Here is a 26958-nt window from a genome sequence, read left to right as displayed (position 1 = left end):
TCAAGGAATAGGAGGAATTCTCATCAATTATATTAAAGGCTGTCATTTTCAGCCAAGGGACTTCTGCTATAGGAGAGTAGTGGCATGTGGCATTGCTCTATTTCTGTGACTCATACCCCGAAAAATCTCATAAAGTAAAAGTGTCAGTGATTGTAGCCTTGCAGATACAGAGCTGGATGTAGGCCACCAGTTCAGAAATGCATGGCGGAAGGTATTTGTGTGGGTGGCTCTTATATGGGCGACGGGCAGAGAAAGCGAGTCGGGGGAACGGAGAAAGCGAGAGAGAAAGTGCCCGCAAACTCTGCACTGGAAAAGTTGATGACGTAGTTCGTGAAAATAGGCTAGCAAACCCGGGTTTGCAAAAATTTTTGCAAATATACCAAGCTTAGAAGGATTCAGTCTGACTGAGTGGAGGAGCATGTTTAGCAGCAGCAACTTCAAGGTAACCTTTCCCTAAGAATGCTCTTGGTTGTTGAGCGAATATGTGCAAATATTGAAGAAAGCAGTGCCAGAGAGTAAGAGAGAAAGTGCCATGGCTTCTACGACATCTGGATAATCCAACTGGTTTAGACTTGCACTGGACACATCACGTCTGACCCATACTGGATTTGGCACGTTTGACTGGCCAAACTAATCATACACACTCATATCATTCCATATATGTGTTATCGGATTACACATAACTACATAAATTGAATTATTACAATCTGAATTTCCTGTTAAAACGCATGCACAAAGCACAAATAATTTCCGGATAAATGGTCAATTTATTCAGTTTGTGAATTGCATTAGTGTGTTGTTTGACTATGGTTTTAAGAAATGGGACTCTTATTAAGAAATTATTGACTAACATAACAATATCCGACCATCAACGTTGAAATGATATAAGGTAATAATAATATTAACTATTTATATATTTAGTGTATTAGTCATACGAAACCGTATAGACCATTTTTTAAATTATTGCACGAATGTAATAATGATAATCTAGCAACAAAGCAATTGGCAAATTAAGGTCATCCTTCTACTTTATGTAACAAGACTATTTATAAATTTCATAATCAAAAGGCGAAATTGTGCACGAATTTTGTGGGTCCTATAAATCTCATCTATTTCGCGAAGAAGAATGAGTGAAGATATTATACTCGATTGTGTGGAATTGCAGATTTTGAGCACGATTTTGTGTAGGCTAAGCATACTCAATATTGAGCCTTTCCATGCAGATTGTACATATGTATTGATGTATGTATAGGAATCCATCTACATCCACCCAGGGTAATTTGACCTCTACTTTGAAGTGCAGTGGTCATCCAAATCCCACGCCAATTTGTTTACTCTTTTATTACTCTGACCATATATAAAATATAAATTGGGTCACTCTTTAAGAATTGTGAGTTGTGAGGTCATGTTACATTACAGCGATGTTACATTAATGCCAAGTTATATAGTAGCGTTCCCTCCAAACTTAAAGGATGACATTGGCTGAGAATACTTTCACTTTTTCCTCTTTGAAATCTGAGGCATTTGCTTCCAAACGGTTGCATTGTGATGTCACTCACTCATCAATCAGTGTACAAGCACTTGGACCAGCGAGTTTGATCAAATGGTCGGATTAGATTTTCCTCTACGCTGATTGTTTACTTGCATATGCGTAAAATACAGAATCGTGCTTTGAAGAAACAATATAAAGGTGTGTGAGTAAACTATGCAGTCGTTTAAAAGTCATCGTCTTTTGGAATTGTGAGCTACCGTCAAGTGAGTGGCGTTAATTGTTGATTTAATCCTGTGTTATAATTGGAAGGTTTTCACCCAGAGTGAACAAGACGTACAATAAAGCAGGTACATATATTCTTAGTACGATTTCCTCTTGGTGATCACGACATGATAAAATACTGAAAACGAGCAATGTGATCTTATTGTCATAATGTCCGCCTGAAATGGTTTGTCGTCTTTTTTGTTTGTTGAGCCAACATGTCCCAGAAATCAAAACAAAGCTGGTGATCATCACCGTTCACAATTTACCGTAAGCGATGAGGTGCCCAGATATAACTTGTTTATCCCTCTTTGTTTACGGTTTGGTTGATGAGATGTGACATTTATTGTCTGTAAACGAGACGCCCCCTGCGCTATGGTGTCAGTGTCATCATCATCGTCTCATCTTTTTTTGTCGTCCTTCATTCGTCAAATATTCCAACTTTCTTTTCATGATGACACTCTTATTTTGCCGCAGCGAAATGAAGCGAATCATGTTTGTTTATGCTGAATTGTCAAAAAACCTTGTCTTTTGTTTAAATTTAGTTCTCACGACATAACGCAAAGTCAAAATTATATTTGTAAATACATACCATTGTGCTTGACAAAATGTTGATGACATCGACATGATTATTAATACATAAATTTTGGTTACTTTGCTTGGTATAACGGGAACAAAATGATATGATTGTGACCATTGTGCATCATTACTCAACAGTTTATTTGTCTATTTTCAGAATCCCTTCGCCATCGACAAGCACCTCGTCGTCAAACATCGCACGAAATGACGTCTGATAGGTCATCAGCGTCCGGGAGGTCATCATCAACACCAGCGTCCAAAAAATCTGCCGACATTCCAGACGTCACTTCTTCCACCTCGACAAAAAATAGTACATCTGGAGGCCAGAATGACAGTTTGCAGTCTCAGTCTACACCACAGAGGAGACTTATCAAGGCTGATTTGGATGCACTGTATGGAAATGATAAGGTATAAATGATGAGCAGACTTGTACTTATATGTACGTTAATTACACAGCATCACTACAGAATTTTATACCCGCAATGAACTATAAGGAACCATTCATCTCTATTGCCTCAGGTGTTAATGGATGGATGGTTAATTTACATTGAGTTTAATTAGGAGATGAAATTGCAAGTTTGTTTAATTTCTTCGACACGGGATCAAATTTCACTACATGAAACTCAATTAGCTTAGCACTGCTTAGGAGTGAGTCCCCAGGAGGGTTTTGAAGACAAGATCTCATTTTGTTTACTTTCAATTATTTTTGTAATGACTTGGTGTTGCTGAGTTGTGAAGTACAGTACATTTTTAGTCGAGTTTATATTTTGTACACTTGCCACATACACCGTTTGCTTTGCACTTTCCAACAATTCGCATTGCTTCAACGGAAGCATGTTAGTTTGTTATTTTATTTGTTTGGCTTGGAATACATAGATAAATGTTTTAGCTGTAAACTTGGTGCTACGTTCTTTCAAGAAGGGACTCGAGCTTTGTCAAATACATAGAAACACCAACTGTAAAGTGAAGATATTGTACAATTTGTGTATCACGAGAAGAAGCATGGCTACTGATTTTTGTAATGCCTGGGAAATGACATAACGGAAAACGGCGGTACATAAAGTAATTCCTTCGGTTAAAAATTCATTCAAAAATATTACGCGTTTTTATGGGAGGGAATCATGCCAGTACAAAAGGCGATCAGACTTACTTTTGACGAATTCAAACCTTAATTACGGAATGGTTTTTAGTTGTAGAGATTTCTAGCATTTTTTATGTGAAAGCCCATGTCTCAAACTATAGGTTAGCATATCTGGCTTCCGGTTTTGTGTACTCTACGAAATGAGGCGAGGTCAAATTTGGAGACGTGTCCTTTTTTAGTTTTCCAAACTAGTACTCTTACAAAATGGCGTTGAAGAAAAGATTTTTTTCTTAGGTCCTGATGCAAAAATGGTCTTTGCGACTATTATTAAGGGACTCAGCATGCTTTTCACTATATAAAACAATTTTTGTCTCATGCTTATCTTTTTTTGACTCCCTCCAACTCTGAGGGCACTGGAGGGGGCATTTATGAAGCTATCGCTACAAAATTTTGGAAATATCTTCCTGAGAGTATTATCTGATAACTCGCCAAAAATCAGTCCAAAATTCAACCCCCTGCCAGAGATATTCAACTTTGAATTCGTCAAAACCATCACTAATCACCTTTTGTACATCTAACCGAGAAGAAATAATAATAAGATGGGTGTGGGACATAAAACTAAGATTTGAGCCAATTTGCTCATTGCATTGCATCTTCTTGCTACATGTACAAATACATATGGTTGCCAATTACACAATTCCATGTCCCGTTTTTGCTTAGGAGTGTAACAATGGAATGCAGTCGCTTTATTATTTTGGATTACGGATTAAGTCATTTATTTTGATGAAAGTAGGATTTGCGGTTGGCAGACGAAAATCAAGGAAGTTATTTACTTATATATACTTATGTGCATACATTGGGTATAAAATACTTGACGGTGGATTTACATTTTGAAACAATGTTTCGAAAGCTTACAAAATGCTGAACTATTCCAAAAATATCTGTATATGATTAACACATTATTTAAGCTAACAAAGTTACATATGCAAATGTGCACTAGAACTGATACTTGAACAATTGCATGTACATACATAACGCAGCAAAATAACACGGACTTTGAACTGCTTAAAAATCAATTACCTATAAAAGTATCGGGAAAGACTTGGAGTAGATAAATAGAGATAAATGTACGCTGAACAATGTAGGCGTTTTTTAAGAAGGCCATCGCCACCTTTATCCTAAAAGTCCAATTCTTGTTCGTCATAAATTTTTAACTTGTACATACGCACTTGAGAATGTTTAAGTGGGCAGAACCATTTCACTCTCCCATTGTACTTTTATTAGTGACCTGAAGTCGACTCAAGTGAGTTTAATGTTGATTTGTTGATGATGATAAATAACTACAACTTATACAATTTGGAGCTTTCACTATCATTTGTACTTGCCTCACGACTGCTGATGGCGATGAGGGACAAATGATGGAAGTGTTTGTTTGACAATCTGAACTACCCTAATTATCCTAAATGTTATCCCATCATAATAAAAGTAAACGAAGGCCACCCCACCACGTTTATTTTCCTCGAGGGATTTGAATGCAATAAGAAACACCCACTGCATAGGTTCAGACAAGTATATTCCATAGTCAATGGCAGAAATGACGATGACTTCAGTAAGCAAATAGACAAAGATGCATAATATGAAACGCGTCAATCTAGACCAGTAGAAATAGCAATGCAATTTTGGGTAGTTGTCCAACTCAACACCCATCGAGGATAGATAGCTTTATGCTCTATATCAAGATCATGACCATATCGGTCCTGGGAAGGATATATGTAGAGTTCAGAGTTCAAGTTTTTATAGCGTCACAAACAACACAATGGGAAAATATTTACATCCTGGATGCACAGTTCTTTTTGAGAAAATCCATTCGATTTGTGGGTTTCATCTTTAGTTTAACAACAAGTATGCACATTAATCGAAGAAATTAAATCCATGTCTTAAATCTATTGTAATTGTTGCAATCCTTTCTGCATGAGTTAAGATAGCATATAATTATCATACTCTTCTCATATATGTATGCATACATATGTGTAAGCATATTGTGCTTTCTTGTTTTTGGCAAGCTAGCCCACTTGGCCAGATTATGATTGTCGTCATATTGTGCAATGTAAAATTAATGAAAGCTGCCATTATTATTATTACATCATCTTCCGTGTCACAATTACGTTTCAAAGTATAGTAACACTGTTCCGTTTGGACTATTATGTAAGCTAGAACCATGTACAGAGATGTGATGCAGTTCTGTAGTCGTATAAGGGTGAATTTTCGGGCTCATGATTTGTAGGAAAAGTTGTTGACAGCTTCACTTCAGTTTTGATGATCAGGAATCTGACTGCTTAATCAAGCAAAAACTCTTCCTCCTCCTTTGTTTGCGAATTCAACACTGCTCGCCAAGTTTTTCAGCATTATCATTGCTTCATAATTCCTACGTATTCGAAATATTAGAATACGAACTCGTCCCTGCCGCCTGCGTTTGGTTATAGATCGTATCATTCTGCTGAAGTATTTTGCAGATTTACATGTGCTTGACATTTAGTTATTAAGTAGTAGGAGGTAATTGGCGTCAGGTTTTGATCTTATTTTGCTGATGAGGTTATATAAGGATACATATTACACGACACCTAAATGATTTTGTACGTGCATTGTAAGAAACTGGAAATTTGCTTTCCTCAGGATGACGATAGTGATGATGACCATCTACAACTCCAAGTAACAAAAGATAGCGACGGAACCTGCTATTACGGTCACATATGTCCGGAACATACTCAGTCTGAGCCAACAACCCCTTGGAAAACGAGGACAGGTAAATCATGTGTACATACACGATCATCAGACCAAATTGAATGAAATTAAAGCTTTTTGTTCCACAATTCCAGACCTTCTGTGTGACAGTTCTTCCAATGTGGACAACAGAAGAAGGCACACAATTTGCAATCCTGATATGACTGAAGAACACGGTGCTCTCATGATCACGTTCCCACTCGAGTATACAAACACGCTGAACGTTTACAACTCGCTAAATGGGCCCGCCGTGTCCCCAATTCTGGCGAGAAGGAAGCAAAACCTGCCTCGTTCCATGTCGAAGAGCATGTTGCAGGAAGAATTCTTCCAATCGAATCAGTGGCAGACGGCGATGGAATGCTTGTCTCTAAACTTGGAGGAGGTGGTTCATATTCGGAATGTTTTAACGAAGGCAGAGTTGGAGTCTTTACCAGTAGATTGTAGTACGAAGGAGGATGTTCTAAAAGGAAAGGTGTGTATTTTTCTACATATTAAAAATGTTTTATACAGTCAAAACTACTTTAATGATTCTAACGCAATATTTTATGGACAATGCTTCGTTAGGTCTGTTTCCTATGTCTCAAGGCAAGGTTTAGCTTGTTTGGACCATGGGGGAATACCTGCAAGCTTTGCAAGCGGATGGTGTGTGCCAAATGTTGCTCAAAGGTACAAATAAAAAATAAATAAGAACAAAGATGAAAGACAATATGCCAATGTTAAGGTTGTACGTATGTATTTATGATTATGTGCTGAATTGCAGATGCGAATACCCACAGAGCACTTTGCTAACATCCCCGTTTCCACCCTGAGCCCACTTCTCTCACCCACGAGAGAAGAGGACTCTCCGACAAATACGCCAGGAAAATCCCCCTCACCACTTCATCCCTCCGGGGTGGGAGGAGTAGGAGGCAGTTGTCACAGCCTTATGGGCAAGGGGCGAAAGAACAGCGTAGGCAGTGCACCAACGTCGCCCTCACTCTCCCGTAAATCGGACGACTCTGGTCAGCGGTCCATTTCTCCTGGCGGCTTGCTGGATGGCGACGACCTGCGCGACCGGATCTCTCCTGATGGACAAAGTGGTCCATACAGTCTTCCCACCGTCTCATCCATCTCCCTTAGTCTCCAAGCTCTCAAAAGGTCAGCCATTAAATGACTTCATACATATGTACACACAAACAGGGTTTATGTTCAACTCTCGATCTATTTGGCATGCTTATTTGAATCTAAAGTATATTTGTTTTCCATTTAGACGTGGATTTGGCCGGAAAAAGGAAGAGGGCAAGACTGAAAGACTGATGGGTCAGTTGATGGTGGTGTGTCATGACTGCAAAGCTATGGTACAGTTACATTTTATTTTATGTCTAGCCTAGTCAATTTCAATGGTGCATGAATTCGACCTAACCACCGTTTATGGCTCATGCTGCAGATTATCTTTATCTCAAATAATCTAAGAATCATCTTGGACTTCATTAGTGTCCAAAATTTCTATTCTATTATAAAAACTCACCAAGCTAAGTAATTGATTTCTTATTTTGTAGGTTCTTCAAATTATTCGTACCTCCCGAGTGAACAAAGGACAACATTTAAGGGCAAATATGACCCTTGACCTTCCGCAGCTACACCAGCTGGCTTAAATTTATCAAACGAACTTGATAACGCTACTCAAAAATTTAAATTATTTTAACTAATTCATTCCAGTTCAAGAGTGCAGAAACATCAAAGAATCATTTTGTCTCGCAAACGTATAATCTTCTTATTTTCTCCAACCTAGACTCGTAGCAACTCCTTTCTTTGTGATAATTATTCATACTTATACACTGACTATTAATTTATGCATGCGCATTCCGGTATTACAATGTACATACATACATAGGCCATCACATTCGTTCAATCATATTATTCTCAAATTTGAATACATCAGTTGTCTTGTGCATAATTTTTTTAATAGGTGTTTGCTTCCAATAATGCTCTCCTAACTGAATCTATATTATACATACAATACTTGACATCTCAATTTTGAAATTTAAATCTCAAAGTAAAATTTATAATGAGCATTACTATTGAAACTGTGAAACCTGAATGTTCAACCTTAACTATTGGTGCTCTTCTCTTTCATAATACATAATGTTATCACCTATAGGATGGAACAATTGCATTTATGTGTATGAATGAAGTAGCAAGCAAATATACATACATATATACATACATATATCACACATTTCTGGATAGAATGAATCTACAAATCTACAAATCTTAAATGAAATTACAAAACTAGAAGCTTTAGACAGGCCTATGCGTAATACGAAAGGTTAACTTGCATTATAATACTATATAATTAATACACAAATATCTGCCTCTACTGCTTACCACAATTATATATAATATGTATGTAGTTGGCTATTTCTGGTGAAGGATCTATTACTCATCAGTCCTTGAAAAATATTTTCAATCTAATCTGTCTGTGATCCTAAACTTATCTACGATGGATGTACGTTACATTGTGCGTGTAAACACATTTCATAATTTATTCTTTACATGGAATGTGAGGGGGAGAAAATTTTCAACCATATTTTGTATAGGAATAATTCCCATACGTAAAAAATGTGTATATTTATTTAACCGGATGGCGAGTTGTTTGGTTCAGGTCAAAGTTCAAACATTAAAAAGTCACGTCAAGTAAGTCATCGCACCTCAGATATTTCGAGCAGCCATATTTTTGCAGCTACTACTGACAAAATCCATTTTTGTTTTCAAAATCCTGATACAAAGTTGGTAAACTAGTCAATCAACCATTTTTTTCGTGGTATTGTAAGTTATATAGTGACCTACGAGTAATAATGTTTAGAAGTACATACAATAATTGTGTGCAATTGAAATTACTTAATACAATAATTAATAATTAATTGGAAACTTAATATGCATTTTCGTGAAATAAGTCAAAATATGTTATGTTCAGTTCAGTAATAAGTTCAAATTAAAGATCAAGCAAATGAGGGAACTAGAATTATCGATAGTAATAATTATTGATGCATTTATACCAATAAATAATATATTTTGCCATTACTCCTCCCACAAAACAAACTTAAATTGTTACTAGTTTTAAAGGACAGTGTAAAGTAAAACTTGATGTATGATAATTTTCATTTGTATCCTAATTTTGCATGTACTTGAACATCGGCATGTTTCGATTTAATAGGATAAATTGACTTGTGTTTGGCTAAAGTATTTATGTATGCGCAAAAGAAGTATTTAAACTACTCGTGTGAGTAAAGTGAGTAAATGTACAAGTATAAAATTAAATCACTAGAAAAGGTATCATAATTTTTTTTCTTCGAATTTTTAAGATGTGCTAACCATCGCTAAATTAGGCAGGTAGACCAAAAATGAACACGTTTTATGTCATATGTCGCGAGTTTCAAAATATGATCTTTATAGAACTAATTATTGTACATACATACAGGATACATGGTGCGCATTTATATAAATCAACAACGCGAAGGGGTAGTGGTATCAAATTTAACTTTACGTCACAATCCGGGCTTCAGATTTTATTTTACAGGGATTGCCTCGAGTCGGATTATATTCAATAAATTCCTACTGGAAAACCGGATTGTGATAGAATAGATAATCACTAATCAATCATAATAGGATATACTTCCAAGACATGTATACCACAAACCTCTAAATTAGTTAACCAATGTGAAAATTTAATAATGTATAGTTTTGTTTCCATCCCCGGTACAACAAAATACAATTATCCTGCATGTGTGTATCATTAATTATTTTGTGAGTCGTATTTTTGATGAAAGTGAAAGACATAAATAAAAAAAGAACGCTTAAATAAAATAAATTACCAATAGAGCATATTTAGCATTTTGTTCACCTCGTTCCCGTAATTATGGATGACGAAATTAACCATGATCATCGCACCCGTCGTAATGCAAACTACGAATGCAAGCTGCTAATATTTTCTTAAACACAGGATATTATTCAATTTTTTTTACAGATTCCAATTGCAGTAATACAATGTATCAGTTCGTTTCTAAGAATAACTAACATGCTTATCAATCAAATAGTGTTTTTTCGACATTGATGACTCCTAACAGCTTGGGCATTGAAATTGAACTTGACGAATATTTTTTATATACAGATGTTAGCAATATAAATTATTTTAACCGACTAGTAGGTTATCATCGTCTGGAAATTCGTATTCTGGAACTTCCAAGTTGAGTGGAGCAGGTCCTTTGCGAATTCGTCCAGAAGCATCGTAATGTGATCCGTGGCATGGACAATAGTAACCACCAAAATCGCCTATTTATTTCAGACAAAAATAGTAATTTAATGGAAAATTTAAAAGCAAAATTTAGTAACCATTCAATACGAAGCAGTTAAATGTATCAAACTAACCAGCATTAGCAATGGGCACACAGCCCAAATGAGTACAAACTCCCAATACGACGAGCCATTGTGGTTTTTTGACACGGTCGGAATCCGGTTGGGGGTCTCTTAAGGTGTTGATGTCGACTTTGGTCTCTGTGTCAATTTCTTCTGCAGTTCTACAAAATGAGCGGGTCATGATTATTATTGATGTATTATTTATTACTTTTGAGTCCATTGCGATATGAAGTAATAGGTATATAGCTAGACTGTCTAGTGAAGTATACCTGTGTCTGATAAACAATGGCTTTCCTCTCCATTTGAAAGTAACATTTTTTCCTTCTGGGATATCTCCCAACTTGATTTCAATCTTGGCTGAAAAATATAGAAGGCAGGATAAGCTATTTGAAGTAACGAATACATGGCCGTGACAAATGGGACTGATAGTATATGATATAGATACAGATACTGTATGGTACGGAAGGGGAAAAAACATGATCAAATTCTTCAAGTTTCTTCCATTCTATTATTATGAATGCTATGAATAACTCCAATCACTTACTGATGTATTTTATCATTGAATAAATCATTACGTAAATGAAAAAATTTCTTACCCAACGCCAACACATCAGCAGAGGCAGACATACTGCTGACGAAATCGGTGACAAGAGTTTTAGCACAATAGGCTCCAGTCACCATACCGCCTATAACCAAACATTTAGTATTAGTCATACATGTATTGATGAACTTTACTGTTTAAATTAAAAAATGGATTCTCCGCCGGTTATCACTAAATTAAACATACTTCCGGTGATGAGGTACGTGAATGAATTTCTCGAATCAGCAGAGTCTCTTGATCGAGTGGTCGGGTCTTTGACAGCGGTACGACGGTAAGCCGAGAAATCAGGGACCCGAACATCTGTGTGTGCGTACCGGACAATGGACGAACTCCTTACGCCTGATGTCACCGATACCGCACCAGATTGAGGAGCTACAGTAATTAAAATAAACCGTATTAAAAACTAAAGTACGTATTTATTTAGTACTTCCTTATCATTCGTGTTGAAGAACTAATTTGTTAATTAGATCGTAATAGCAATTGCTCACCCATCCTCCTCAACGTATCTCCAGATTTGGGATCGGTTGGTTGTGGAGCAGGATAAGGGACAGACGGGGCTGTACCCACAACCGTGGCAGGGTTGAGGACCTGCTTCGCCCCAGCGACGGCAGTGACCGTGGCCTTCATGTAAGGCGACATGGTACTCGACTTTGCCACGTAGCTCAACATGTCCTCAACTCAGGAATTAGGAATTTTTCCAATTTTATGTCTATTTGAGAAACTACCAAGGAAAAATCCACTCACGGAATAAATTTGGAAAAGTTGGTGGAGTTCTTGGCAAAGTTGAAGTTACGCACCAATATGTATCATAAGGGGCGAAGGGATTTAAGGCGGGATGTTCAAATCAGTTTGGCTCTCTCACTTTGCCCCGTTCGCCGTGTTTTTATTGGAACAAAAAGTCAGCGCAAACCAGAGCAGCAGGAGCAAAATAAACTCTCGCTCACTCGCAGTCAGTCGTCAGACCAGCAGAGTTGTGTTCGTCGTCAGTTCGTGTTTGCTGAGAGCAAAGCGGGCAGAGAGAGAACTGGTTGTTATTTTTGATCGACAATTATCTTTGCTAATTATTTTGCTAATGGTTGATTTGCTGACTTGTGCTAATCAGTCCTGGAAAGGAATTTTGCTGTGTCAAGATCAATCTTATCTTCAAAGATTCATGCGGTTTAATATTTCGGATACAATGTAGACAAGAAAGACGAGCGATTCTGGTTGTGGCTTGTTCTGAACTTGTGACCTGTTGATTTTGATAGCAAGTAGCACCAGAATTTAAGAAATCTGCAGCCATGCCGTCGTCAGACAAAACGATTTTGAACAATGTGCAAGGGGCAATTTCGATGTTCAAGTCCAACAGAGTCTCCGAGCGGAAGGTATATCATATATTTTTTTTGTGTGATATGTTTCCATTGTTGTATTGATTTGTGTATTGAGATTATAAACGTTGATGATTGATATATTTTTTAGAAAGGGGCGGAACGACTTATGGAGTTGTTGAGTGAAAGTGATAACGTTTGTCGCACCTTAGATTCAAATTCTGTACATAAAGACAAAAATGGTGAAAAATTGACGTGGGGCGTACTTTTTAATGAAGTTTGTGAATATTTTACTAAAGTAAGTTGATGGGATATATGATAATCGTGTGAAAATGGTGATAAATTCATGTTTGTTTTGATAGGAAACCGATAAATTGACCACTAGCCATGTTGGCAGTGCAGCAAAAAATTATTGTTTCAGCGTTGTTCACCGTGTCTTCCAAAAGGGAACGTGTCGTAAGTTTTATATATTTCTACTATATTTGATTAGAGAAGCATTTGGACTATAGATTACACAATTATAATGGATTGGTTGCAACAACAAATATAATTCGATATATATAACACTTCTTTTAGATCGTCCTTGGATTGCCTGGAACAACATTTTTACTTTTATTGTAAGTCACTTGAGTCAGGATACTCATGTCCTCGTTTATGGTTCTGCACTTGTCAGTATGCTCCATAATTTCTTGTCAATTGAGCCCTATGTGTCCATCATCGTATCCCATAGCTGGATCGGTAATACATTATTTCTTCACTTTGATAAAACTATAAAAGCCCGTCTGTTGTTAATATCATGCGACTGTTATTCTATGCAGAATTGATTAAGCTTTTGCTGAAGTTGTATGTCAATGGAAAATACAATATACCACCATTTACATTACTGCAATGCATTAACATTTGCATTCAAGAAGGATCGAATCATCCTACTGTTATTTCTACCCTTCGTTCAGAGTACATAAACACATTTATTTTGCTAAATATGGACAAATTCTAATGAAAAACTTTAATTTGTTTGAATTTATTTTGTTTTTACAGTGTTGTTCAATTTTACGAGAATATTTTCACAACAGACAAGGCTGGCACCCGAACTAATATATCAATCATATTGCGGGGATTCACGTCATTATGCAGAAAGGTAACTTTCAATATAATTATTATTATTATCTTAATTACACAATATTTTATCCCTAAAAATCGTAACTTCTTGTATAACTATTTTTATTTATATGTTCAGAATGCGGTAGAATTCCGTGGAATAATATGCAAGTTAGGAGAATTGCTTATACCCAGGATCCTAAATTCATCAAATTACACCAACGACGAAGAGGTGAAGTATTTATAATACACATAAGATAAGTGATAGCCATTGAATATTATAATCTTTTTAGGGTGTCATCGTCGAACTTCTGCTGGTGCAATTGCAAATCCATTCTCCTTGTGATACCAGTATGAAGGACACGTCCGCATTTCTTGCAAATGATTGTCGTCGGTGGACAGAAATTGTTAAATCTATTTACGTTTTTTGTTTGGATGCATTGGATGACATTGCGATCAAGAAAAATAGTCATTTTAACAAGGATTTACAAGTTTCAGACAAACTGATATTGCTAGCTGCCAAATGCACAAAACTGGTAATTTTCCATAGCCTTAACTTTCATAGCAATATATTAATTTAACACTATTAGTACACATTTAAGTATAAATAATGTATATATATATATTTATTCATGATTTGTGCAATAGGTCTACATGGATGGACAGCTTGATGAGCCTTCAAGTTCAGGTGATGAAGATGAGCCAAATCCTACAAAGAAGTCTATGAGGTGCCGTTCTTTTCAGAATGTGCTGAGTGATATTTGTAGCAGGGTGACTCCTAACGAAAGCCAAATTGTCTGGTACATATTTATTCATTTCATAAGCCATCAACGTCTTTCACGGCAATAGCAACACGCTGTTAATTGTTTGCTGCTCGATTTGCAGGATGAATTACTTAACTGGTGTTTTTACACAATTTCCACAACTTGTCAGCACTCGACTTAACTTTGGAAATCTTTTCCAAATGGGAACTACTTTGCTGAAATCAACCTATGTGACCAGGAGGGATGTCTACCTCTTCCTCTTGTGTTTGCTCAATACTGAGAAGCATTTGATCGGGACAGGCGTTTTAAAATCCCGTTCAAAATGCTGGGAAAATGTGTGGGACTTGACGATTAGGTTAGCTGAGCTAGTACTTGATAAATATTATTGAAGTTTATGGAATGAAATAAATATGGATTATTTTCTCCAGGTCACTTTCTGTCAGTGAATTCAAGATTGAAGCATTGGAATTGCTGCGGAAAATTTTAATTGAAATTCAACCTTCGAACGTTCATTCCTTACTTCTTGTTTACACCGGTGGGGCCATTCCTGTTACCCCTGCAAGTCTTAATCTCCTTGCCGAATATTTGTCTCGTTGTTCCCTTCCTCTGTATCTTGGGTCCGATAGTCATGTACCCTCTACAATGGAAATGGACGTGGAAATTGCTTCTACCTCATGCCCAAGATCCTCTCTTATTCGATGGCTTTTGAATTCGTCTACTGCCACCATGTCAGCGGAAGAATTTCATGAACTTGGTCTAGGACATGAACCACTTATCTCTACTATTTTGTGCTCCCTTCTTGTTCGACAAACGCATAACCTTATTTATGCGGAAAGGTTTTGCTTTCGTCCAAATATCAGCATGAAAGTTAATATTCCATCAGAACTTGGACAGTTTGAATCAGTGTATGAAGATTTTGAAAAGCTTTTGCTAAAATGCTGCTTTGTTCGTGAACCTGGTATTGAAGCAGCAATTGAACAAAAGAGAAATTCCCCTACAGAACCAGAAGTACTAAAATTGTCCTTGATCCCGACTATCCCACTGAGACTGGTGGAATCGCTAATGGAAGATTTTGAGAAATTACCCGTGTTTGACCATACATCTCCAGATTTCATAAAAAAGTTTACCCAGCTAAATTACAGAGTAGCTTTATACTTGAATTCTATCAACGTGCTGGAGAAATACACGATTGGAACCAGAGGAGGCGAAGACTTTGGATTTCGAACTAACTTGGAAAAATTATTTGACAAGGCGCTTAGTCGATGTGTTGAACTTACTATTGACTTTATGATAAAGGGAAAGCAAAAAACTGCTCTCCAAGTGCACGAACTAGTTGTTGTTTTAAGAAACATTCTGAAAAGTTCACAGCTTTGTGATGGCGTCAAAGTCATGTTGGCACAAAGGTTTCCTCAACACTTACAAGAGCTGCTCAAGAAAGCGTACAGAAGTAATTTGGTCAGATATCTTGAAAGTAAGTAGTAAAGATAAGAGTGTTTATATAAATTGTTCGTAGCTAATTAATTGTTCAGATTAGCTAATGTTACCTTTATTGTTTCCAAATAATTTGTAGGAGCAGCAAACAATCCCAGCGATACCTTAATGTTTGGAAGCAAAGATATATTGGCTAGATTCATTTCTGGAGGCGATGAGGATGGTGGGATCTCAGAGAGCAGACAAATTGAATTGGTAGCACTGGAGAGTTTGGGGTGCTTGATTGATTATGGAGTTATTTGTGGTATAGTGATATAATCTTTAAAATACACATTAGTTTCTACAATATATACTAAGTTTTGTTATAAACTCTTCCATAGACCACAGCATCGACTTGTTTTCCGATATTTTACGAGACTGTATAAATGAAACATACAATTCCTTCATTCCATTCATTTTCGAATTTGTAAGTGTTTATTTAGCGGAAGCGTATTTTGAATGAAAGCTTTTGAGGTCATAATTAATGCGTTATATTTTGTATTTTTCCAGAGCTCTGAACTGATAATCCGGTTAATCCCTGCACTGACCTCTAGTTCTATGGAAAGAGAGTATACAGACGTCCTCACTCTTATGACAAACCTTTTACAAAAGATGTCGAAGGGATTTTATTTGGTTCCTCATTGTTCTGCAAAGCTTTGGGAGTTTTTCTCAGGTAAATTTACCTTGTGATTATGCTTTAATAAACCATTTTCCAATTATTTGAAAATTTTATAAGTATATGAAATACGCAGACATAACCGGATTAACTTCAAGAGACAGTGATGTGAACAAGAAAAACTTAATGATTTTGGTTGGAACGTTGACCGCTTTTATGAAAACTGGGAAGCCGCATGGTTCAAGCATTTTAGTCTGCCAACCCGGTTTCAAAGCTTTAACTGAACTAGCAAAGGTACGTTCAGCCATAAATTAAATATATAAAGGTCAATCAAATTGATTATTTATAACGTGAATTTTTGTTACCTCTCCTCGATACAGAGTGATCCTGAATTGCTGTGGAGCGTGTTTACTCCAAAATCAGGCCCCGAATGTTGGGTTCTAAATGAAGCTTACGAGTTTTTGAATAATCCAAGCCATCAAATTAGACTCTTTGCTAACGAGACTATCTGTACAACATTCGAATCAGCTGCACCGCTTTGCGCCGTGCAGCCAGCTTATCCTGAAATAATTGTGACTCGCCCTTGGCCACTTACGGAATACTTTGACAAAATTTACGAGTTTGTTCAAAAGACCTTTAGTATTTCTGTAAGTCAATTTGTTAACCTTTGCGTGCAGTGTTAACTTATTACCTGTGATTTGACATTCATAAACATTAATATTATTTACTTAATTTATCATTTGTATACAAATTGCAGACAAACTTGACATCGGATGAAAATGCTGAGGAAGCAGTTAATCGAACATCAATAGCCCTAGCATGTCTATCTCGCCTTATTTTCGCGTATCCGTTTATTCAAAAAAAGACAATCTTTTCATTTCTCCAATTAATTCAAGAGAAATCTATAGACATTGCGTTATCATATCGAGCTTTGCTCTATGCTTCGTCCACCGTGACAGAGACCATGTGTTGTCATGTTTCGTTTCTTCTTCATGAGTGGCTAGCTGCCAATTACAAAATCGATGATTTTCCTTATGCCTTTTTTGGATGCGAGTCGATGGCGGCTTTCTACAACAAATTCCGGAAAGAGATTATTGTCGAATTTTTTCTCAAGAATGATACGGAAGGGTTATCTGAAATTGCAAAGTTTTTTGGAGGGGAACCTATTGAGGACCTGATAACGGTAAATTATCCAAATAATTTGACTTATAATATATCAGTAGGCTTAATGTGATTTAAAAAATTATAACCCTGTGTTTTTATAGGAGTGTTATGGTATGTTAATGGCTCGCATTGTACCCGTGATAGCCGTTTATAAGTATCAATCAATCGCTGGAAAGGATGTTACTCAGCTTCAAGAACTCCAGAAACGTTTAAACACTACCCTTGGTGGAAAAATTCAAACAGAATCTCTCATGATGACCCGACTTGAAGATGTGGTGATGCAGTTAGTGTCTCTCGTTTTTGATGCGAAAATACCATCAGCTTGGGGCTGCCCAAACACATTTGTACTTCCCGAACCATCTTCAACGCATTATGACGAAAACTCTGTGGATATTGGATTAAAATTTTTGAGAGAAAATTCAAGTAGAAAGGACGTATCACTCATTGCGTATCTGGCCACCCATACGCCCAAAGCTATTTATGATACTCTGTTGATATTAATCACAAGAGTGCACAATTCCCATGATGCGCTCGAAAAGTTTTGGCGTAAGTAAATTACGATGTATCTAGTGAATAAAATTATGCCCCCCCCCCTCCTCCTCGGTCATCCCCTCCTTTCACATCTTTTTGGTTCAAGACACTTATAGTTTTATTTCCATTTTTACAGGACTTCACCAATTTGCGTACTTTGTAAAACAACTTTTACAAGAACAACCCCCAATTTTCAACACAATGAAGGAATACGTTTGCCAATTTGTTGTGCATGGTTATATTCGTCTCTTAAATTTAGAAAATGGCAAAGGAAAATACAGCCAGTACCTGAGAGAGTCGCTCGTCTTCCTGATATCACAATTAGTGCTGACGCTAACGCTTAACTACACCGATGAGATGAAACAACATTACTATACTGTAGTCAACAATTTGGTGGTATCGGTTGTAAGACATCCAGATTTGTTGAAAGGTACGTACCATTGTAGATAATCCTGTATTTCGTCCATTACAAATCTTCAAACATTGATCATGTCGTCATAAAAACGATCCTTCAATTTGAGGAACATTTTATACATAAAAAGGAACCACCACTGATAATTTTGGCTACAAAAACCTAGTCCCCAGGATCATCTTTAATTTGCATTTTGATTTTATTTTCTAGCTGCGAAAAAACCGTTGGATATTCTCTTGATTAGGTAATCGATGATATTTATTATTGGCGACAAAAACTTGGGAAATTGTCAAATAACTTTGTATGTGACTTTCTTTTTAGATATCAAAAGGATTTTGTTGACTGCATTGCCACCTTGGACCCATTTCCAAGTAATAAAGTTAGTGACTTTGATGTGTACAAAGATGTCTTACAAAGTGTAAAGTATGGTCATGGCGGTGCAAGTGGTAGTAGTAGTGTAAAGTCGGTTGGAAATACTAAAAGCGATTCGGAATGGTCTCTATTCAAAGAATTAAAAAGTTATCTCGACAACGGAAGTGAGCGATGGACACTGGAAAGACTAGTGTGGATCCGCGAACTGTTAAGTCTAAAAAAACGCGATGTCGAGAAATTGGTGAGATTAATGGAAGGAAAACGCTTCTCGGACGAGTGCCAAAGTGAAGTTCTTCATGCCCTAATCCAAACATTACTTAGCGTCATAAAAAATGGAACAGATCAAGACGTCGTTATTGAAGCAGCTCGATGCCTGGGGGAAATAGGGCCTGTTGATTTGTCCGTCTTGGTACTGCCCAACTGCACTCCAAAGAAACGAGAAATTAAAGGGATGGCTGGATCTCTACTCACGATTATGCAAATTCTAGTTGACTACTTAAAGGCGGATGACATCAAGTTGGTTACCACCAGTGGCGACGTGTTAAGAGCCTTGTGTCGCACGACAGAGTGCGCCGAACTGATCAATAAGGACTTTACAAACACAAGAACCGACGCAATTCTTAAACCTTTCAAAGTTACGCAAGGAACAATCCCAAAGACACCTGAGAAGGTGTACCCCAATGTCATTGAGACCAAGTTAGGTCTGAATGAAATGAATGAGTGTTTGGATTATAAAACTTGGCTTACACAATTAACCTGTGGCCTCATCGAGTGTTTTAAAGAAGGGGACAGCGTCATCGCGTCCTTGCTGTCTGTGTGCCGTATTAAGGTTCTTTCATTATTATGCAAATTATGTTTAACATGTCAAATCATATTTTTATACAATAATTACAGGTCGAATTTTGTCAGGAGATTCTTCCTTTCGTGTTTTACGTTTTGCTGTATTCTGGGCGTATGAATCCCCTTGTAAGAAAAACTGTGTCGGGCTATTTCCGCAACTTCTTCACCAAGTGCTTGTACAACTTGGCGAACAGTTCAGATTGTTCTCGCAGTTTTACTCCTGTAGTTGGTATGATATTCTCACATATTTAGTTATTAGTTTTTGCTAAAGCTTAAAGCTAAAGATTTTATGTAATAGATATTTGTATTCATAATAATTTCAGGAGTGGAAAACCAAGGATCAATTTATACGAACAAACTTGCTTTACGAAATCTAATTGGAGTTATTCAATTTCTACGAATCCATCCGGCTCCTCAGGAATACAAAGGGAGCTCAAAGTAAGTAAATAATGCACTTTAGTAAATAACAAGCAATTTTGTTTTTAGTTAAAAAGTTTTTTCTTGTTTCCTCTAATTTCAGAATTACACCATGGGATAGTAATTTTTGGATGGATATTAGCTATTTTGATTTGTGTAAGCTTTTTTTATGAAGAAACATTGGTTTATACGTGCAATGTCCGTCACAATTACTTTTTCATTTTATTTATGAATAGTCTAATTTTAACGTTTGTTATTAGCCAGAGCAGCACAACACTGTGGAGCATATCTTACATCCATACTTTTCACTGAGGTTGCCGTAACTGAATTGGACATGTAAGTTTAACTATATGTGTAATAGTGTATCAAACAAACAATATTTTCCGATCATTCCATAGAATAAACCACTTGACAGTGCAATTTTCATATATGAACAAAAGCTTGAATTATCTCATGGGATATTTTTTATTAACGAAATTAAGGGGAGTCAACTCACATGTTGAAGATTCCGTAGAGGAAGATATGGATGCATTTTACTCTCAAGGAAATTTGCTCATTCCTGCATCCCGTGGCGGTATTCGCGGCGAATCAATGGAACTCTTACTAAAAGCATACACGAGTATTGGGGAGCCAGATGCAGTGTATGGGTGCGGTTCGGCCCGTTTTTCTGATGGAGTCATGAATATTAGTCATCTTCAACAACGCAGGCAGTTTTTCCGCGTTCTGTCTGCTGCCGATGGAAACGCCCTAGATTCAAACTCTTCTACTAAAGCTGGCGTCGCAGGAGCTCTAAAAGATTTGGGTAAATATATTTTGTATTTCTGACCATTCTAAGTTTATTAACAATAAAAACTGTCCACATTTTAAGTATGTATGTATGTACTTCAATTATTTAGCGCTATATAATAGTCTGTGGACATACCTTAAGGGAGCTGAGGCCGAAGATAAAATGCTAGATTACGATCTTGCAGAAATTCAGTACGAGTGTGGATGGCGGTGAGTCCAGCACCAAGCAAACCTAAGATTGATTTTTCAACTGCTAATTTTTTAATACTTTTTAGCCCGAACCAGGGCTTATGTAATTGTCATGTCCGTTTGTCTGTCTGTCTGTCTGTCCGTCTGTCTTTCGATAACTCGAACGAGTTGACCGATTGACTTGAAATTTTTACCATATGCATATTGGACAAAGTTAGGAAACGAGTTCGAAGATGGGTAACATTGGTCCAGTGGTTGACCGGTGGGGGTCATCGGAGTGGGTGGGGTATTATGCACCAAAATTTCAAAATCGTCGTAGAAAGCTCAAATTTGGTACAAAGGTTGCTAATGGCTCCTAATGAAAGAATATGAAGTCAAATTGGAAAATTTGTCAACCGGAGGTACCCGAGGGGGTGACCCACACCGATTTTCAAAATCATCCAATCGAGCTGAAATTTGGTATAGAGGCTGCTAATGGCCCGTTATGGAAGAATATGAAGTGAAATTGGTAAAATTTTCATCTAGAGGGACCCTATGGGGTGACCCCCACCGATTTTCAGAAATTAACATAGAAAGCTGAAATTTGGACCAGAGATCCATACTGCTTTTTCACGAAATAATATGAAGTTAAATATGAACAAAAATTAACCAGGGGGGCTATAGAGACGACCTCCACTAGGAAGTAGTCAAGAGAAGGGATAGTAAATATTTTTAGAATTTGGAGCCTAGTAATACGAAGGATTGATGGAAGAATTAGTGCAAAATAGTAGCACATGATTTCATAGAAAACTACTGACAAACACGGGTTTACTAATCATTCCTGGTTCGGGCTAAGCAAAGCTGTACTGATAGGTTTTATTTTATTTAGCCTTTCAAAATGGAATCTTCACTGCGATAAAGGTAACTAATTCTAACTCTTTATTTTGTTAATTAATATTTGTATTATTATTTCGTTAATCAATATATTCAATATTTCGTTATTCTACTGATTTGTTAACATCGGCAATTAAAGTTATTGATGAAATACCGTTGTGTTTTATTCCTAGCGACGTACTTGAAGGATGGCAGTTTCTTTGAAAACTCCAGAACTCATGGAATGCTACAGCGATTTGTTTACGAAAGTGTGCAAACAGGTCGAGTTATTAACTATTAATAGAACTATGTATGACTACCATTATGATGGTAGTTAAATTATTGTTGGTTTCATTATAATTTCAGGACTTGCCAAGGACGTTGTAAATCACGTTGAGAACGTAGCAAGAGGATATAGGAGCGTATCACAGAATTTGAGGCATGCAAGCATAGAAAGTTCAGAAAATCTATATGGATTTCTTTCGCAATTTCAAATGTTGCGAGTTGTCGAAGATTTTTTTGAAGAAGAATCAAAAGATGGATCGTTAGGAATTAACAGCTTTCTGCAACGGTGGAGAACTCACGACAAAATAAACTCTGCAGATTTAAAATTCCAGGAGCCTGTCCTATCTTTGCGAGGTGTACTTTTACATTCCTTCGACCAAAGGTATGAATCGTTTTCGTCGAAAAGGTAGATCCTAGGTAGGTGTAATTACGTACTTTAATTATGCATTTGTGTGTGTGATTTAGAAATCCAAGTTCCAAACTCGAAACTGCATATGACGATTCCATGTTGGAACTTCTTGCAAAATCAAGAGAGTGTGGAAGACTAGAGTTTGCTGAAAATTGTGCCAATTGCATTTCGTCTTTGTCGGATCGTAGCTTAAAGAAGGATCTTGAGATTGCAAAGAATCATTGGGCTCGAGGTGATCAAGATATTGCTCGCCATATTTTAGGAAAACTTATAAAAAAGTCGAACCCTGACATTTGTGATTTGTACCCAAACATGCTCCTTTTGCATGGAGAGTGGCTATCCGAGTCAATGAGTGAGAGACCAACGGTGATATTAGAGAAATATTTGTTGAGGTCCGTCCAAATTTTTGAGAAAAAGACAGTTGCTGGACAGACAGAATGGACAAAGGCCCATTTTGTTCTCGCAAAATATGCTGATGAACAATATCAAAATCTTTCAAAGTACATGAAGTCAGATTTATATGCAGAAAAAATTGCCCATTTAGCCAAGGTAAATATCCAAATTGTATTTATATTAAAACACATCTAATAATCTAATTTTGCACTGAATTTAATTAACTACTTAACACCCATAATTTTTTTTGTTTTCTGCTATTATTAACTTCAGGCAAAAGTAGACGTCGCTGCTATTGCAAATGTCGCTGATGGGGATGTTCGACGTTCTGCAATTTCACTTAAGCGACAGAGCAACATTGATGAAGATGAAATACAGCGAATTTGTGACGAAAAGAAGAAATTTCTACTCTTGGCTCTAAGACACTATTTGAGAGGACTAAAGGACTGTAACGAGCAGGATTTGTTAGTCTTCAGAGCAGTATGTTTAGCAACATTTTACTTGCTTGTTATGAATCTACATAACTTGAGAAATTAAATCGTTCTCATGGTGTAATTTAAGGTGGCCCTTTGGATGGAAAATGCAGAGTCTATCGACACAAAATTTTGCACCATGGTTAACCAACTGGTTGCCAGTGAGTATCTTCCCTCGTACAAATATGTCGTGGTCTTGCATCAACTCAGTGCACGACTCAACGGAACCTCATCAAGTTGTAGTGGAAAAATGGGCGATAATATAATGAACATTTTATGTGAGACTTGCTCAAAAATCCTGGAATTCACATTTATTCCAGTTATTTATTCCATTATTTTCTCTAGCTAAATGCGTTCAACAGCATCCATACCACACTCTTCCAGTTTTATTAACGCAATCCCTTCTTCATGCGGACCAACCGGGTGGTTCAGCAAATAGGCAGCAAAATATTGAAGTACGTACTAAATTTAAGTGAACCTGTGTAATGTGGTGATAGCTTTTCCTTTATTTTAATATTCTTCCTAATGGTTAATTGTTTTTTTTGTATTAATATAATCCAGAATCGGGTTGCTGCTGCTCTAAGATTAGTCGATGCCCTTAAGCAGCACAAAATTTGGGGATCATTGACTATTAAAATGGCACGTCTGTGGGAAGCATTAATTCAATTGGCAAATGTTCGTGAAGGAAAGAATTCGTCCACACTGTCGGTCCTCATTCCAAATAATGCAGAAATTAAACGTTTAAATGGCCTCGAGATTGTTCCAGTACCAACGGCCACGCTCCAAGTGTCTCCATCCGGAGAATATGCCGACATCATCGGTAAATGAGTCCTAAAGTTTTGTAGTGTCTTTTGGCTAACAATAATCTGTTTGTTTGACTAAAGTATATTACGTACTGTATTATCACATGTTTCCTCTCTTTAGGCATACATTCTTTTGAACCAACGTACGGCCTGGTAGGCGGAATAAATTCTCCGAAGCGAATTTCTTGTATTGGAACCAATGGTATCAAATTCAACATGCTTTTGAAGGTATGTAATATGGTTACATTTTTATTTTGTATAATAAAACATCACATACATGGTAGTATTTACTGATTAAATCGAATTAATCTTTAATCTTAATCGAAATGTAATCTAATTTATACCTTTAGGGGCAAGATGACCTACGACAAGATGCCGTTATGCAACAAGTGTTTAGTGTAATGAATAAATTGCTTCAGACTGAGCCAAAAACAAAAGCTAGAAGATTACATGTTCGAACGTACAAAGTCGTTCCATTGTCCCAAAGGACGGGTATTTTAGAATGGTGTGAAAATACTCTAACATTTGGTTGTTACTTGGTTGGTGAAAATGATGCTAATGGGGCGCACTTCAAGTACCGCCCAACAGATTACACACCATTGGAGTGCAGAAGAAAGATGCTTGTAATTTCAATATTACTATTCTTTCAATTGCTGTATCTAATTAACTAATTATATAATTGGTACTATAGTATGTGTAATATTTATATGATGATTCTATTCTAGGCAGTAAAGGATTGTGGAGATAATGAAAAAAAGTACAGCACATTCATGTCTATCCTGGAGCACTTTAAGCCTGTATTTCGTCACTTTTTCTTTGAGAATTTTAAAGAAGCAGGAGCTTACTTTGAACGTCGCTTGGCATATACTCGAAGGTGATTTGATTTTTGAATATAATAATTAATTAATGTTTAGCAAGCATTAACATGTATTAGCGAGTAAACAATGTTAACTCGTATCCAAATATTATTAATGAATTTTTACTTATACAGTGTGGCTACAAACTCAATGGTTGGCTACATACTTGGACTCGGTGATCGCCATGTTCTAAATATTTTAGTGGATAAAACAACTGCAGAATTGATTCATATTGATTTAGGTGCAGACTATTTATTTGTAATATACAACCTATTAAGTTATCTATCATCATATTTAACGAGTATTGGTTGGCATTTTTCGTTTGTTAATTTCTAGGTGTGGCATTCGAACAAGGGAGAATTCTTCCTGCTCCAGGTAATATAAGAGACAATATTTTGTTGTTAACATTCTCACTACCGAAGACATCATGTTTCTGTAAAGTAAATAACGTTGTATATAACGTTCACTTGCTTTTCGATACTCTCCTTGGCGTTCAAATTGTTTCGCCTGTTCACATTAAATATTTAAATAATTAATTTAGATATCGACTCCTTCCCCGTTTCAAAGTTAATTTATACATAAGCGAACCATCTTTTTTATGGATAGCTAACATTTTATTCTTCCTTTCCAGAAACGATTCCATTCCGGTTGACCAGAGATATTATAGACGGAATGGGCGTGGCAGGAGTTGAGGGTGTTTTCAGAAAGTATTCTATTCAACCAACCTTAATGAAAATTTGAAGTGCAGTTCTATGTTATCACTAAATTTTGTTATATATTTGTACTTTAGGTCAAGTGAAATGACTTTAGAAGTGTTGAGAAACAACTCGGAAATAATTCTCACAATATTGGAAGTGTTATTATATGACCCGCTCTACATGTGGACGTTAACTCAGGACAGGATGCGTAAGGTTCAGCCCACAGATTCCAATAAGAGTTTGAACAAGACAGCTGGCAGTGTATTTAATGTGGGGAACGCTGGGGATGCTGACACTCTGAATGGTTTGCAATTTACACTAATCATTTTTTAATCACTGTAATCTTTTTTTCATCTGTAAGAGGATGACGTTTATTTTTTTCTGATTCCACAGCCCGAAACAGCTCCGCCGCCAGGGTATTGCTCCGATTGCGTCAGAAACTGGCGGGCGTTGAAGAAAGCGGAACATCTGCATCTGCCCTGAGCGTCCCAGGTCATGTCTCACTTCTCATTCAACATGCCATGGAACCTGAACGACTCAGCCGACTTTTCCCTGGATGGCAACCATACTTATAAAAGCTTACTGGAAATTTAATTATCTGACTAGGTTATGAAATGATCTTTGCATTAATAAGTATGTAAGTACTACAAACCTTAATATATAAAACTGCTTAGAAATATCGAACACACCCCCAATACTAAAATCTTGTGGGTTGGTTAGTCCGTTAGTTCTGTTATTTTAAATGGTTCTTCATACAATAAGTACAAAACTCTATTTTCCATTTTTAATTAGCATAATTTAAAATGATTTGCTTATGTAAGTTCATATTTTTTTACCCGAATAAACTGACAAAGAGAATCGCATTCGCAAGTAATTAATTTCATATAATTGATTAGAGATAGGTTAGTGAAGTCATATTTACAATACAATCTTGTAATAATCAGTATACGCAACTAGAAAGCTGCATTTTAATAAACAGAGTAAAAAAGTAATTTTGGAAGCATTTTGATTTGTCTTATTTGTTCTCCGCAC

At 36.6% G+C, this 26958-nt stretch overlaps 3 protein-coding genes across 3 annotated transcripts in view; 2 read left to right on the top strand and 1 right to left on the bottom strand.

The window, feature by feature from the left end:
- Positions 1-9935, top strand: part of LOC110842437 (protein spire) — a 61794-nt gene extending 51859 nt beyond the window's left edge. Inside the window, exons 8-14 of the mRNA XM_022088181.2 lie at positions 2490-2740; positions 6087-6216; positions 6290-6666; positions 6759-6860; positions 6955-7331; positions 7444-7531; positions 7733-9935. Coding sequence (XP_021943873.1) covers positions 2490-2740; positions 6087-6216; positions 6290-6666; positions 6759-6860; positions 6955-7331; positions 7444-7531; positions 7733-7828 — 1421 coding nt within the window. The 3' untranslated portion in view covers positions 7829-9935. The remainder of the gene's footprint in view (positions 1-2489; positions 2741-6086; positions 6217-6289; positions 6667-6758; positions 6861-6954; positions 7332-7443; positions 7532-7732) is intronic.
- Positions 9936-10156: 221 nt separating this feature from the next.
- LOC110842438 (cytochrome b-c1 complex subunit Rieske, mitochondrial) lies at positions 10157-11984 on the bottom strand. Its single transcript, XM_022088182.2, has 6 exons — positions 11679-11984; positions 11377-11562; positions 11186-11275; positions 10859-10946; positions 10602-10750; positions 10157-10505 (listed from the first exon to the last, which is right to left on the bottom strand). The coding sequence occupies exons 1-6, from the start codon at positions 11857-11859 to the stop codon at positions 10366-10368; spliced, it is 834 nt and encodes a 277-aa protein (XP_021943874.1). The 5' UTR covers positions 11860-11984; the 3' UTR covers positions 10157-10365.
- A 149-nt stretch (positions 11985-12133) lies between these two features.
- LOC110850413 (serine-protein kinase ATM) lies at positions 12134-26789 on the top strand. Its single transcript, XM_022097850.2, has 43 exons — positions 12134-12554; positions 12649-12795; positions 12860-12953; positions 13074-13235; positions 13316-13451; positions 13536-13635; positions 13735-13827; positions 13889-14131; positions 14244-14395; positions 14481-14714; positions 14788-15830; positions 15930-16094; positions 16171-16256; positions 16340-16502; positions 16582-16739; positions 16826-17092; positions 17203-17628; positions 17711-18155; positions 18277-18570; positions 18763-18796; positions 18874-19753; positions 19819-19993; positions 20088-20202; positions 20285-20337; positions 20442-20517; positions 20664-20983; positions 21078-21177; positions 22025-22056; positions 22203-22289; positions 22375-22675; positions 22759-23251; positions 23369-23575; positions 23657-23846; positions 23914-24023; positions 24130-24388; positions 24493-24599; positions 24722-24994; positions 25097-25245; positions 25363-25469; positions 25565-25603; positions 25860-25935; positions 26019-26230; positions 26320-26789. Exons 1-43 carry the CDS (start codon positions 12471-12473, stop codon positions 26499-26501), a joined length of 9069 nt encoding a protein of 3022 aa, XP_021953542.2. The 5' UTR covers positions 12134-12470; the 3' UTR covers positions 26502-26789.
- The last annotated feature ends 169 nt before the right edge of the window (positions 26790-26958 follow it).

This window comes from Folsomia candida, unplaced genomic scaffold (assembly GCF_002217175.1).
Source record: "Folsomia candida strain VU population unplaced genomic scaffold, ASM221717v1 Fcan01_Sc001, whole genome shotgun sequence".
In the NCBI taxonomy this organism is placed as follows: Eukaryota; Metazoa; Arthropoda; class Collembola; order Entomobryomorpha; family Isotomidae; genus Folsomia; species Folsomia candida.
Note: the sequence above shows the minus strand (reverse complement) of the source record. Positions and strands in the feature narration are given on the sequence as shown.